We start from the raw sequence: 15209 nt of genomic DNA, 5'->3' as shown, positions 1-15209 counted from the left end.
CTTACTTGTACTACAAGTTCTGGGTGATTTCTTTGGAACATTTTATGCATTGCTTCACAGGCTACCCCAGTTTGGTCTGGCCTCTTTCTCATTCCCACCATTAATGGACCGATACAGTCACTTTGTGCCATACTTCGGACGCACGCCTAAAAACATAACATGTGACAAATTGATCAGTTCTTGGTCACAAGGATTTAACAAATAGCCTATATCAATTCTATTTTATTGAGTAAAATAAAGTTTGTTGTTCCTATCAAATGTAACTTGTAGATATTTTGCACACTTGTATATTTATGTTTACTTTTAAAGCTAATATTTAATAAATAGATACTATTATATTGTTTAAAAATAATTAAGGCTAACTAAGTATTGATTCTTCATGTTTTAACATTTAAGAACACTGGCTGAGAGTAATACATTAATTAAGGGCCAAAGTCTCTGATTATCAATACAGTCACCATTCCCAAAACCAGACACTATGGGCCCATAATTCAGTTGGGGTTTCTGAATGTTTTGACATTTTTTGTCCTTTATTAAGTTGTAGGACTCATAAAAAGAAAATTCTAGTTTTTGAAAAGTTTCCAATTTTGAATAAGCCTGTTCAGTTTTTAGTGTATTGACATACAATTGTAATGACTTGATTTATAAGGCAGTTCAATTATTACTATTTTTCAAGGGTGCGGTTTACGATTTAACTCCTAAAAAGGAAATATTACAAAGTTGAGAGCTTACTTCCATATTAGGAATTACATGCTATACCGCAAATCTTAAATTTACTAACATTTCTAACAATATTTTGCAATTTGTTTATAAAAATATTGATTGTGTAGTTGTATAATACAATTTGTATGCTATTTCTGTTAACATTTTGTGTGCTTTATAAAGCAATTTGCATTTTTGTAAACTAAAATAAATACATAGCAATTACAAAACACTGTACTGTGCAATTTCTTTTTTGTTAGCACTTTTAATGCCCATTCATACTACAGATGATAAACAACAATTAGATGAATTCACATTGTTTCTCATCGTTATGTAGGCTACATGTAAACAGGCATTTATTATTTTTCTTTATCCGTGTATGTAATATGATACATAGTTCATTTTCTTTGTTAAAAAGGAAATTCATTTGATATACAATTGCAAAAAAATGTTATTAACACATATAAAAAAAACCCAATATTTAAAATATACAACAGAGCTACAAAATTACTCTGATGAACAATTCCTAAAAAGTCTGATAGAATTATCAAGGAAGCGTTTTTTCGTAAATCAATCATCATCCTCAATTGCTTTCCATATCTGAACCATTGATATACTGAATATCGAGTAAACTTTTCATGGTAATGTGAGCAAAATTAAACTATTACTTGCCTCGCTTTCAACTAGTCTGTGAACCACCAGCATACTTGACTTTGGAATGGCGCTATTACGAGATCCCATGGCATGAAAGATCGTTGGAATGTGGCCTAGCTGTGGTACTTGCTCAGCGTAGGTAGGCTGTGCAATGAAGAAGTTTACCATGGCTGTTGTTACTGCCTCTAAGACTTGGCCCTTGGAAAAACAAAACAAACTCATTATATATTCAAACTCACTTTTGTCCTTTTTTTACTTTCCACTAATGTACCCTTATTATTTATCCTCTGAATAAGGCCATAGTGTATAATATACATTTCCCCTTCATTTCACAGGAAAGTGTTTCCTTAATAAAATGTCCTCTGCATAGGAAGGTCCTATAAGAGGGGTTCTACTATAATATATCAATAATAAAAATCAATTAACTCACATCTGGATTGTTCTTTGTAATTAATTCTGTAAACTTTTCAAATAGTTCTACCATAAATTCTCGTGGTTTCCTAAGAACCCAGCTTGGTTGCGAGATGAACAGACGGATGAATACGCCAGCAATCATCAGCTCTCCTTCCACGTCCGTGTACACCACAGCGAATTCTTCTGGTAGCTAGTAAATAGTAATGATTTAATTACGACTGATTAAAAGCAGGTGACGCAATCATCGTGGGGCATTGTTTGATCACAAACCTTGTCTTTTATCGTGATCCCACGCGCAACAGTAACTAGCTTAAAGTGTAAATGTACACAAAAAACTTATATATTCCAGTACTTACCTTCCACGTAGCATCTGGGTTGTCCTTTTGAGTATTAAAATGACTATAAAATAAAAGAATAAAGAATGAGGTTTCCAATTCTGCACATCAAAATAATATATGGAATGGAAGATTGGTTGATTTCCGTGCACACTTTAAAGATTGAAGGTACTATTGCATGGATAGTTTTCTGTGCACACTTCAAAGATTGAAGGTACTATTGCATGGATAGTTTTCCGTGCACACTTCAAAGATTGAAGGTACTATTGCATGGATAGTTTTCCGTGCACACTTTAAAGATTGAAGGTACTATTGCATGGATAGTTTTCTGTGCCACTTCAAAGATTGAAGGTACTATCGCACGGTACGTTTTCCGTGTCACCTCAAAGATTGAAGGTATTTGTTCTGTGTTCACTTTCAAAGATTAAAGGTACTATGGCATGGTCAGTATTTTTTTATTATTGTGCAATGGGAAACCCCTGCGCTGTTTAATAAGGAATCTATTTTCTAAGATATTTTCAATCATTGCAAAATGCCAATATCTTCTGATAGTATAACAAGAACATAGATCATTGACAAACAATTAAACTATTTATTTCTTACTCATTTTTCATCTTTTTGACAACTGACGACACTTTCTCTCGTGCTTCTTCATTCCAGATTAACTCAGGATTTTCATGAACACCTGAAAATAAAAAGTTTTTAATTGATTCCTCACAGTCTTTTTAAAATGTACTCTTAATATGTTACTTATTTTTGTTTATTTTATATGATTTTAAAGGAAGAAAATAAATGTTTATTTGAAATGAAATGAGGTATTTACTATTTAATTTTGTATTTTACCATCTAATTTCGTATTTTACCATTGGTTTGATGAAAAAGAAATGTTTATATTCATTTGCATTCTTGTTTTATTAATACTGTACAATTACCTTCAAACATGTGTATACTGGCCTCATGACTGTCTCTCATAGCGTCCATAAACACCGGCGGTAAAAACTTTGACAACAGTATCCTGATGCGAGGCCCCATCAGCTTGTCCGTCATAATCTTGGCAAGCAGTTCCGCAGTCTTCTCACGAACTGTTGGATTCGTTGAATTACAGAACATGTCCAGTAAATAGATGATAATACCTATAAATAAAAATATTTAATAACAAAATTATTTTTGTAGTTTCAGTAATGATAAATATTAAATTATTGTATTTCACAATCTGTGAAGCCTATTTTAATTTGGTTTGAACACTACTTTCCTCTTCGAAGAGAAAAACTGTCCCAAAACAAAACTATTCCCATAGACACTAATTCTTTTATTAGTCGTACCTTTACTAATTGACTCTTTGACAATTTTCGTATTTGACATGAGGGCATACATGGTTTCTAATGCCGTCAGTCGCCCTGTAGGTAACGAGTGAAGAACCAGTAGGAGATATGCCATGACATTTGAATCGGCGATGTTGTCCACACAATCCTTACTACTAGTCACACTGCATATCACCTATAACATTATAAAAATAACGCATGTTGTAAAATAAATTTTGAGGTGATTGGTTTTCTCAATGATAGAGACATATACTTAATTTTTTCTATTCTTTTACTTGTTTTTCATGTTTGTATCATTCCCGTTTTTTATTTGATTTGAGGGCCTCATGCATGTCAGCCTCAGCTGTTATGAGTCACCCTCATTAAACAAAGTGTAGTAAAAATAAATTACAAATTCACACCATGTTTTTTGTACCTAAGCCAGATTGCATTAAAAATGCTCAGTTAAAAGCCATCAGCGTAGAATCATACATGAGTTCGAAAATTAATGTACAGATTTGATAAAAAGGAAACAATTTAAAGAACCTTTAATTTGATTCCAAGAAACTTCCAATGACCTGATTATTATACTAAAATCATAAATAGTAAAATATTAAAATACCTCTAATGCTAATTGTTGAAGTTTAGCAGCACCAGTTATCCTTAAAAGTGAAAAGAGCAATTTAAAATGTCCTATACATTTAGCTTCTGTTCCAGGGTTGTTCCTGATGACGTTGCGAAGGCCCTCTAGCGCCATCTCTGAGTTGGTTAGCCTTGATGCTTGCTGACTGTTCTTGCTAGTATCAACATCCTTTGAGGTAAGGGCCATGAGTGAGTGCAAGTACTGGGCCATGGAGCCTAGGTAGTCCAGAAGGCTGACTGTAAATGCTTTTGGATCCTGGTGGGAAAATCACAATTAATATATAAACATTTCTTTTTCTTGAAATTTATCTGCTTATGAACAATTTTAATTTCAGTAACAAAGGGTCATATTCTTAGCCATAGCTCAAAAGTAAAACTGAAAAAAAATGATGTCATTTTAGTTAAAATGCAAATGTTTAAATCAGACATAATCTTCTGTGTATGTATGTCCATCAAAAAGTGTAAGATTCATGCCAAGCCATGTCTGTTTAGTTGTAATCTTATTGGTCACATTATAGATGTATTGTACAAGCAATCGTAAACTCAACAAAGTCCGACTTCATTTAGTCGAACTGCAAACTTTGACTACATCTTTTACGCTTGGTTCTAATTTGAATGCAACGCAACAATGTAGGCGCAATGCAAGTGAGTTGACCAATCAGTAGTGACAGATTGGATGATCCACTGCATCGTGATTGGTCAAATTACTTGTGGCACACTTATGTCTTTGCATCCAAGTGGGAACCAAGCTTTAATGATAGAATTTCATAGGAAGTCATAGTTTGAACTAGAACTAAAGTTAATTTATGGATACAGGCATAAGGCGTAAATTATTTCAAATGACAAATCAGTGCTCAGATGAGCTTTCTGTTGTTCTTCCCTCCCAGATGCGTCTGAAAATCCTGTCTCCGTGTCTAGACCTAGGCCTATCTAATTTTACTTTGCGTTTTCTCTTAAAATAACAATTTAAACAATTGTCATCATTCGTCGGACATGGTCGTGTCTACTAGGTAATCGTCGATCTTCTTTGAGGCATATACTACGTTTCTACGAAAGAGTGACTCTCCATCTTACACTCGGCGGAAAGTTGGATGACTTTAGACAATCGAAATCATGACTTGACGCGACTGGAATTTCAGTTTTGGCTAGGTGCGTTTTAAACTAGTTTGGTGTTCAAGTTGCAGTGAACTCTGAACAATAGTGAGCAGGGACCAGGCGCATCTACTAAAGCTAATGAATATTCATAATGGTTCGCTAATTAGATCAGCTTATTGTTAGAAGCGTCTTGGAATACCGTCTTAAGCAGGACGCGTCTTAATAAGACAACCACAAACGCCTTACCTCTAATGGGAATGAAGGTTGTTCATTGAACACGCGCACAAATATTTCACCAATTACCAACTCTTTAGAATGGGCGCTGAATGTGAAGTCTGCTGCCATTTCATCCTTAGGAATACCCTAAAAGTAAAAAAAATGTGTTAACCTTTCAAATAAAAATGAATATCTCTATAACTTTCACATAAAAACGCATTTCTCCAACTTTCATATAAAAATGAATTTCTCCAACTTTTACATAAAAATTAATTTGTCCATTTAAAAAAAAAATGAATTTTCACATAAAAATGTATTTGTCCAACGTTTAAATAAAAATGAATTTCTACAACTTTATTTAAAAATAAATTTGTCCAATTTTAAGATACCAGTAATATCATCTTACTTGTTTTGATGTCTGGTGTCTGTGAGAATATTCTAATAATTCTGCCCTTGTTGAGTTGTCCCAAATTAAATATGGATTTTCTGTGTTACTGTTTAAAACCTTTAGAACCTATAAATTGAATAAAATAGAAGATCAGTTGTTATACTACAGAGTCCGTCACAAACACATAAGCAGCTGCCTTAACTGCTGGTTTGGAAAAGACAATCAAACTCGCTCAGTCACTGCAGGAAAGAGTTAAAAATTTAACTCTTCCCTGGTCACTGGCAGTAAAAGTAACCTTTACTCGTACCTCATTTGGATTTTCTGTTCCTAGCTGCCTTGCAAGGTATGGTGTTAAAAGTATGTTCAGACATTTCTGAATTGGTAAATTTTCTGGCGTCTTTTCCTCCCCTGATGTGAACCCAGCAAGCCTTCCTAATGACACCAGACTTCTTCTGGCTAGATCGTTTGCCACCTCCTGCAAAATAAAAATATTTGATTAAATCAAGTTGATGCTATCAGTGTTCATACACTTTTAAAAGAGTTAATGTCCATGACTTTCAATTAATTTTTTTTAGCCAAAATTCCATGATGTTTGAAACAGATTTACAAGAGTGGAATAGAAAGTCAGTAAAGCAAAATTTGTCTTAAATGGTGTCCAATAAAAAAGCAGATTTTCTTCATTGTATTATATTTTGTTTTGCCAATGTTACTTCCCTTTACTTTTTAATGAAATTCAAATTTTCCATGACATCCAAGCCAGGAAATTGGTCAAATTTCATGATTTTCAATGACTCGTATAAACGATAGATATTTGTTGAGGGAGCTACTGCAAAAATGAACACATGAGAAAATACAATTTTGAGAGTCTAATTTTGCTATAAAATGCCCGAAAGCTACCAGGTCAAAATTACGCTTAGCTTGTTAATAGAGAAGATACATACAAATTATTTAAGACAACAAAGCATTCAAAAGTTAAACTACTTAGTTTGTATTATAATAATTATTCTTCTAAATACTGCTGATAACTATTATTAAAACTGATAAACTAATTGCATTACCACCACCTTAATTAAGACATTGCTATTATTACATATTAGTTATTTTAATACCAGACTACATCTAATAATATACATACAGCGGAAGAAGAAAACTAAATATTTGTCTAAAGTTTTGTGTTAATTTATGCCGTAACCAACCACAAAAATCTATGAATTTGACTATCAAACCTGAAGATTTGTTTGTCCAGGCTAAACCATGTAAAAAAAACAAACAAAGGGAATTGATTAAAACAGAACTATCGTAAAAGGACCAGCTTAAAGCTCTGTCTACACTATCAAACTGACAAAAAAAGTGTGATATGTGATATGCTTAAATATGGTGATAACATCCCATGTCCACCATATATGGGCACACCACATTTTTTTGTCAAAGTTTGACAGTGTAGACAAAGCTTAAGAAATGTTTTAAAATATATCAGCTATGTCCACACTGGGTCAAAATTCGGTCAGTATTTGGAATATTTCACAATGCAGGTGATCACATCATCAGTTTCTTTAAATTTGTTTATATTGTGTTGAAACAACAGGTAAGGCACTGTTAACAAACAACCACTCAATGATGTCACAACTACTGATGTGCAACAACCATTTTGAAACAACGAAAACGCTGGCAATCCTCTTCAACCTGCATGAATCTTGCACTGGCAATCCTCTTCAACCTGCATGAATCTTGCACTAACAACATTTAAGCTCTGTCTACACTATCAAAGTAGTTTGACAAAAAAAGTGTGATGTGCCCAAATATGGTAGTGATATGATATCATCATGTCCATATATGGGCACATCATATTTTTTGTCACATAAAATTTGATAGTGTTGACAGAGCTTAAGAAACACATCTAAATATTACCTGTTGGTTTGTTTGCCCGCTTTTCTCGACTCCAGATTCTTCTAACGTGAAATCATACTGAAACAAGAAGAGCAAGAGATGCCATATGACACCTGCTTGCATCAGACTATCCTGCATGAACTTGCTGACCGAAAAGGCGCTAACACAGTTAGCAGCAACAGCACACAGTGCTGAAAGTTTCTGAAACGTCAAAAAGTATTAATTTGTATAACAGTAATTACAATTTTAATAAAATAAATGTGTACACATTTAAAAAATAAAATATGCAAAAAAAGTCATCCAAAACAATTTCCAAATCAGAGTTTTGATTCATGCTTGACTGGTTTTTTCAATAAAGGCAACATCTCATTATCTATTTTATAAATTGTAATATCATTAGCATTTAAAAATAAATCTTTTAGAAGGTGCTTTTGGTCTCAAATTTTGAAAAAATATCATATTCTTTATTGCAACTTGATAAAACAAATCAAACTTTTTAACAATTACATATGTCGATAAAAAAATATAAAAGCTATCATTATAAATCACACACAATCAGAGAAAGCACAAAAAAAAATATACAAAATGACCTTTACTTATGGTGTCAACAGGTTTCAGGGAAATACCATAACCAAGTTTAAAGGTCAGTATCATATACAATAAACAAATCTAAAGCTCTGTCTATACTATCAAACTAGTTTGACAAAAAAAGTGTGATGTGCCCAAATATGGTAGTATCATCATGTCCATATTTGGGCACATCACATTTTTTTGTCACATAAAGTTTGATAGTGTAGACAGAGCTTAATTGGGATTATTTTTTAGTTACTCAGTTAAAAAAATTACAATGCTGGCGGCAAGTCGTATATAGTTCATGTTTGTTGGAAGTTTCTAGAGTAAAATAAATCGTACATACCTGGAAGTATAACGTCTTTGATAAATCTTTAATAATGGTCGGAATCTCTGTGATCTTTTCTCGACATGCCTCAAATTGGGCAGCAACCGTGTAACATTTGATAACATTGATGCAAACCTAAAAAAAAATAAGTAAATCACATTGTAATGTAAACTACACCTCTATCAAAGTTCAAAGATGATCACATGACAGGATAATTTTAGCATGCTAAAATCAGTAGCAGAAATAAAATAGCGTACATACAAACTTTAAATTAAATTCCTAGAGATGGATAAAACTATCTAGAAAGGTCAAAAGAATCACAATTGTTCGCCAACGTGTTGTTCTATTGTCTTTTTGTTTATATAAATCAGAAACAAAGTTCTTGCATATTTTTTTAGCAAATTGGCAGGGAAAGAGAATCTGATAAAAAATTCCAGGCCAATCCTGGAAATTATTCGCATTCTTAGTTGTTACTTTTAAACTGACAGAATACTTACCTGAACTTGTACATCATCTGAATTACTGGACTGAGTAAGAATTGAAACACAACGGGAAAATGCCTTTTGAAGAATCTGAAAAGCAAGTATAAAACAAATCAATTTAAAATGATTGTTAATCAATGATAAACGAAAAATACTAACACCCCTAGATAGAATCAACTAAAGATTGTATTCAATTTGTTAATCATCATCCAAGGCTAGGCCTGGAAGATAGGCCATTCTCAAAGGCAGCTAGACAGTTGTAGATGGCGTGCACTACAGGTTGATTTTTGAATGTGGATCAGTAAACAACCTTGCGTGGCAACTTTCTTACACAAAATGTTCAGCGTTCATTAGTGCCGTTCAACGTTCATTAGTGCTGTTCAACGTTCATTAGTGCCGTTCAACGTTCATTAGTGTTGTTCAACATTCACTACTGCTGTTCAATATTTATTAGTGCTGTACAACATTCATTAGTGCTGTTCATCGTTCACTAGTGCAAAATAATTAATGTGATGCGTAATTAATCCATCAAAGGATAAACTGAGGTGTATCATGATATCAGGTGTAAAATATGGATAACATACCTCTATACCATTCTCTCTCCTGAGTTCTTCAGCATTCAATGCAGAGCAGTTGACTGTGTGGAAGGCAAGTTCACAAGCTTCAGCAAGGAGTGGTACTGGTTTAGAGAAGAGAGACTTGTCATCCGTCTCTAGCATAATGGTCTTCAGTAGCATGGGGTAGCCAGCATACTTGTACGGTTCAAGTACTGAAAGACAATGTGAATAAAATACAGTGTTTTAAACAATTAGGCGCTTGATAACTCAGACAGTGTCGTACGCATCAGGCATAGTTTTTAGGATTTTGGAAGAATATCAATTGAATTTTCTCCCGACAACAAGCCTTGACGGGCCTCGTCGTACAACGCTGTCCGACTTGGCCTTTAGTCAACCATTATTATTATTACCTCCGCCAAGGAGGTTATATTTTCACCCTGTATGTTTGTGTGTTTGTGTGTGTGTGTGTGTCTGTGAACAGCCTGGAGGCCACAGTTTTTATTCGATTCTCACCAAATTTGGCCACAATGATCTATGCCCCAAAAGCTCGGACGAGTCCGAATTTGAGGGGGAAAGGTCATAGGTCAAGGTCACAACTAACAAAATACTATTTTACTGCCTAGAGACCACAGTTTTGATCCGATTCTCACCAAACTTAGCCACAATGATCAATGACTCATCATATAATTGTTTAAATTTTGAAGGGTCAGGGTTAAAGATCAAGGTCCACAAAAAAAAAAATAAAAAAAAAAAAAAAAAGCGGGACTTGAACCAGGGACCTTAAATGTGAGAAGCTGGATACATAACCATTACACCAAACTCTCATCCACAACTTTGTAGTGTGCAGTTAGCCTATTTACACTTTAGAACTAATAAAAAAAATGTAAAAAAAAAACATTTTCGGGGGGAATTTTTTGTAGGGGAATTTTATGTAGGGGAATTTTATGTAGGGGAATTTTATGTAGGGGAATTTTACAGTAGGGGAATTTTACAGTAGGCGGAGGTTTGTACTCTCGGAGTACCCTCTAGTTATTATTATTATTATTATGTATTTTTACCTTCTTTGTATCTATTGAACAGAATACTTTGTGTTTTTAGAAGTAGCACCACATTCTCTGGGTCAGGCCCATCAACAGTCTTTGAACTCTTTGTACACAGGTACTCATAGGCCTTGTTCACCTTCTCAAACATATCCCTTCCCTCAGGATTCTTGTCTGGATGGTACTTCTGAGCTAGACGGAAGTATGCTTTGCGAATAAAGCCTTCATCATTTCTACAATTTGAATAACACCATTTTTAATTTAAAACAGAAATGGAATAAATAGAATTATAATTAATATTAATAGTAATACTATTTTTATTTATTAATAATGATAAAAGTCAAGACAATGGGTTATAGTGATGATTCTAATTATAATGGTATACGATATTTATTACTGGCTAGGGCTGTGAAAAGAAAAAAGTGGACAGGTCTTGTGTCTAGAAGAGGGGATAACAGCTGGAATGTAGCCTTAACAATGTGGATGCCAATGGACGGAAAGTGAAGCAGAGGCAGACAAAGAAAGCGTTGGGAGAGATGAACTCCAACAGTATTGGAGCAGTACCAACTGGTACAGCAAGACAAAATACAGATGGTGAGCATGCTGAGGCCTTCATCCAGCAGTGGATGGATGACGGCTGACGATGATGATGAGGGCTGTGAAGTGGTAATGGTGATGGGATAACGATAGGGCTATCTGTAATCATTGTTATGAAGGAAAGAAATATATATGGTGGTACTGGAAATGGTTGTGAAGATGGTGGTGGTGAATAGTGGTGCTGGTATGATTGGTAGAAGTGATGATGGCTGATGGTAAAGATAGTTGTGATGTTGCTGGTGGTGGCAGTAGTGGTGCTGGTAATGGTGTAATAATGACAAATGACATCATCATACCCTTGTTTGGCTTTTGGAATTTTCAGTGTTTCGAAGGCTTCATCTCTGGACATGGACGGTGGTTTCTTCTCAACTTCTTTCTTCCATTCTTCAAGAATGTCTTTCAATAACTTTACCTAAATTGGAAAATAAAATACTGTATTTGGTTTTTCATTGCCTATTTTATTTGTTACATGTATACTGTTGTATTGTTTAATTTAATAAGCAGCATGGATTTAAAAAAAGAGGATTTTTCCTGCAAATATAATTTAAACTACAATTTAGTTCAATGCTACATAACCTAAGGCAGCCATCGAATCAGATTTTCAACCAAGAGAAGAGAATTGTCATTCGAAAAAACACAATGGAATGTTTAGGGGGCCTAGCATTTTCTGGCCACGCTATGAAGTATGTGGTTCGTCACAATCATACTTTGTTAGAGGCAGCCTTCGAATCAGATTTTCAACTGGGAGAAGAGAATTGTCATTTGAAAAAACACTCTCTGCTCCTTGTACAGACTATTTTACTTACTGGATCTTTGATTGGCCAATCAGGGAACTTCTGTTCATCACATAGATGCCTCAGGTAGTAGATATTAACAAACAGTTCTTTTTCTAGTTGCGGATAGTTTATGATTGGAATGGGACAGTACTGATACAAGGCACGGGTATTGCTTTGAAGACGTGGAGTGAAGTCTGCGATGTGAGAAGCGATCTTTTCAATCATTAACCTCCTAAAAATTAAAAAGAAAAATCCAATCAAGTTTGAAAAATACCATGAAAGCCCCAGTGGTCTAATGGTTAGGACATATATATATAATGCGACATTTATATAGAACTACTTCATGAAGATCAGAGCGCTGTGGACTTAGTTGTTACACCTTTTCAACAACATTCTTCTCCCCTAAACCATGGAGCGAGTGAGCCTAGAACCCTAGTTCGGGGTTCGAATCTCAGATTCCCACATCATTATCATTTAAAATTAATTAATTTCAGTATATCACAGGGTGGTTTAGAATTCATGTTCTGAGCCTGTTGTGTAGATATAATACATATATATATGTGTACATATACAGGACAACTCAATGGGCAAATTACTGAAAAAATGAAAATGCTGTGGGTATCAGTGGCTGGATCTCAATGGAGATACAAATGAAATAAGCAGAAAGCTAAATCAAATTAACTATAAAGTGAAACAGGGAGAAAAAAAATTGCAGAGGTTTTGATTGAGAGTAAAATTGTACACATTTTTCACTTTCAGGTCCAGACAAAGTCCAACCCTGGATCTGCAGGAGTCGACTGAACTCAGCATCTGTTTTGTACTACTCTCTGGCTTTCTCTAGCCTCTCTTAAATCAAATTTACAGTGCGACATGTCAAAAACCGTACCAAGTGATAATTTCTACTGTACCTCATTTCACTATTCCATATTGCTTCTGGGGTATCAAATTCACCTAGATACGTTTCTGCAAACTTCTCTGCACTGTGGTTTTCCAGAAAATGGACCATGGCTTCCGGAAGGATGTGACCTAAAATACTACGCTGCATAATATCGGAACCTTTGTTCTATATGCGAAGAAAATGTATAAATTGTTAGATACATAGCCACAGAATAGGCACAGGTTCAAGGCTCTACTTGACCATACTTCTGGTGGTAAAATATTAGTCTTCTTGGAGGGCTTAGATGTCATGATAGTGATATGACATCATTGTATCCATATATGGGCACATCAGATTTTGTTGTCACATAAAGTTTGATAGTGTAGACAGAGTTTAGTCATTATTGTTGTTCAATGCAAAAGCCAACTAATTAAATGTTATATAATAAAATAAATAAATATGAAAAAATACACCTCACTCTTGTTGAGTAACCAGAAAAAAAATATGACATACCTCTTCTGAACGGAAAGCCTGACTCGTGTGAGTGTACTTAAGGAACCATGCGAGTGGAAGTACATTGGAACCGGTATACATCATGATAAAGAAGAAGACACCACACAGATAGATACGTGGCATCTGAGGGTTATCCTTCACCATACCACCTAACAGCACTGACACCTTCTCAACCAGGATTGGGTCAAAGGTCAGTAATAACTATAATAATGACAATAAATAGATTTAGATATAAATTGAATCAGCTGAATTTATCAAATTAATTTTTTTTAAAATAAAAATATTAAGGATGGATAATTGTATGTGCGAGTGAATGAATGAATTAGTGTATGAAATAAACAATGAATTGAAAAATGAAAATAATGCATGAATAAGTGTATACAGGAACAAATATAAACACCTTAATTGATAACATACAAAGCAACAACTTTTCTATTTGTAATATTGTTTTTAATAATATATACCGTCATAATGTTTTAAAAGAGTGTAAATCTGTGCGTTGTGTCAATCATGGTATATGTGATAGTGTTAAGTTTGCCATTTTTTACAATGATTTTAATACTTTATTTAATTTGTTAAAACCATTTTGATTTTCTTTTGCTATGGACCGTGTGAAATTCAAATCAAATGTGTTTTATATATTGTATAATTTAATGTTTTATTATGTTTTCTCCTAAGGGAGGTGAATAAATTTGATTTGATAGGATTCAATTGGGCCTAGCATAGTTTTATTAGTATAATATAGTATTAGTAAGACCGGTTTAGCCATATCCATAACTACAATATATCATTATTGACAGGTATATTATGTATATGTATTTATATTATATGTAGGGGGCTATGCTTTCAGTTTCAGAATTTTTTCGCTGAATGTTTGTTTAAGTAGCAAAAATAAACCAAACTTCCTCGACTCGCGAAGGATACATGTGTTGATTCTTTGCTAAGAACGGTAGTATGTCATGATACTTACTTGCACAAAATGAGGAAGACAGGTTGCTTCTGTTAACAACCTTTTGGGCTTTGGTAGAGGTCTGATTATAGCATCATCAGCATCTCTATAAATACAAAAAGAAAAACATATGTGAAGGTGCATACGTATCAATTTAATGGTTTAGTTTAAAATTATCCTTCATACAAATATAATTTTAAAAAACATATCTTAATTACAGTGTGATTTTCCTGGTAGTAATTCAGCAATAAAAGAAAAGCAACTACTTTTATTTTAAAGGGAAATTATTTCCTAACACGTCTCCAAAATTATAATTGGTGAACGGATAAAGAAAATACATGCTTTGTTTTGCATGCTTCTTCAATTACATATTAAATTTTTTCTGAAACAAAATTTTGAGGATGAGCAATAACCATGCTTTCAAGTGTTATTATTGTAGTGTTACTCAGGACTTGAACCTAAATCTCTGAAAGCACATTGTAGTGCCATAAAAATCCCAATTACATGAACCTAAACCAAGGGATTGTTAAGTATAAGAAAAACACAAACATTCATGAATATTCATTAGGTCAAAATCTACATACCTGCTGGGATAATAATCACAAATTCTAATTAACATATTCAGTATCAAACAAGCGAGGTCGCTCTCATTCATCACTTGCTGACCAGTAGCAAGCAGGGTCCACTTCAACTGAGGAATGGCATGTAGAGGGCGCCAACCATCCAGACCCTGTGCCCAACAGCGTGTCTTTGGTGTAACTTGTCCTTGTTCCCACAATTCTTTGAGCTACAAAGAATTATCAAATCATACTAATACTAGGCTAAATTCAGACACAAGAACTTGATAAGACCATCTTAATGTAATTCATGTATAATCCCAACCGCT

The 15209-nt window shown here is 34.0% G+C and overlaps 1 protein-coding gene across 1 annotated transcript in view; it reads right to left on the bottom strand.

The window, feature by feature from the left end:
* Nucleotides 1-15209, bottom strand: part of LOC144847948 (dnaJ homolog subfamily C member 13-like) — a 48027-nt gene that overhangs the window by 7099 nt on the left and 25719 nt on the right. Inside the window, exons 29-51 of the mRNA XM_078704559.1 lie at nt 14908-15110; nt 14345-14429; nt 13375-13575; nt 12893-13047; nt 12015-12216; nt 11505-11620; nt 10630-10844; nt 9599-9783; nt 9030-9104; nt 8551-8667; nt 7656-7835; nt 6974-6985; nt 6055-6222; nt 5766-5873; nt 5390-5506; nt 4029-4304; nt 3428-3602; nt 3038-3238; nt 2709-2790; nt 2127-2169; nt 1787-1960; nt 1375-1554; nt 6-146 (exon numbers count right to left, since the gene is read on the bottom strand). Coding sequence (XP_078560685.1) covers nt 6-146; nt 1375-1554; nt 1787-1960; nt 2127-2169; nt 2709-2790; nt 3038-3238; nt 3428-3602; nt 4029-4304; nt 5390-5506; nt 5766-5873; nt 6055-6222; nt 6974-6985; nt 7656-7835; nt 8551-8667; nt 9030-9104; nt 9599-9783; nt 10630-10844; nt 11505-11620; nt 12015-12216; nt 12893-13047; nt 13375-13575; nt 14345-14429; nt 14908-15110 — 3411 coding nt within the window. The remainder of the gene's footprint in view (nt 1-5; nt 147-1374; nt 1555-1786; nt 1961-2126; nt 2170-2708; nt 2791-3037; nt 3239-3427; nt 3603-4028; nt 4305-5389; nt 5507-5765; nt 5874-6054; nt 6223-6973; nt 6986-7655; nt 7836-8550; nt 8668-9029; nt 9105-9598; nt 9784-10629; nt 10845-11504; nt 11621-12014; nt 12217-12892; nt 13048-13374; nt 13576-14344; nt 14430-14907; nt 15111-15209) is intronic.

This window comes from Antedon bifida, chromosome 1, assembly GCF_963402885.1.
Source record: "Antedon bifida chromosome 1, ecAntBifi1.1, whole genome shotgun sequence".
Taxonomy (NCBI): Eukaryota; Metazoa; Echinodermata; class Crinoidea; order Comatulida; family Antedonidae; genus Antedon; species Antedon bifida.
Note: the sequence above shows the minus strand (reverse complement) of the source record. Positions and strands in the feature narration are given on the sequence as shown.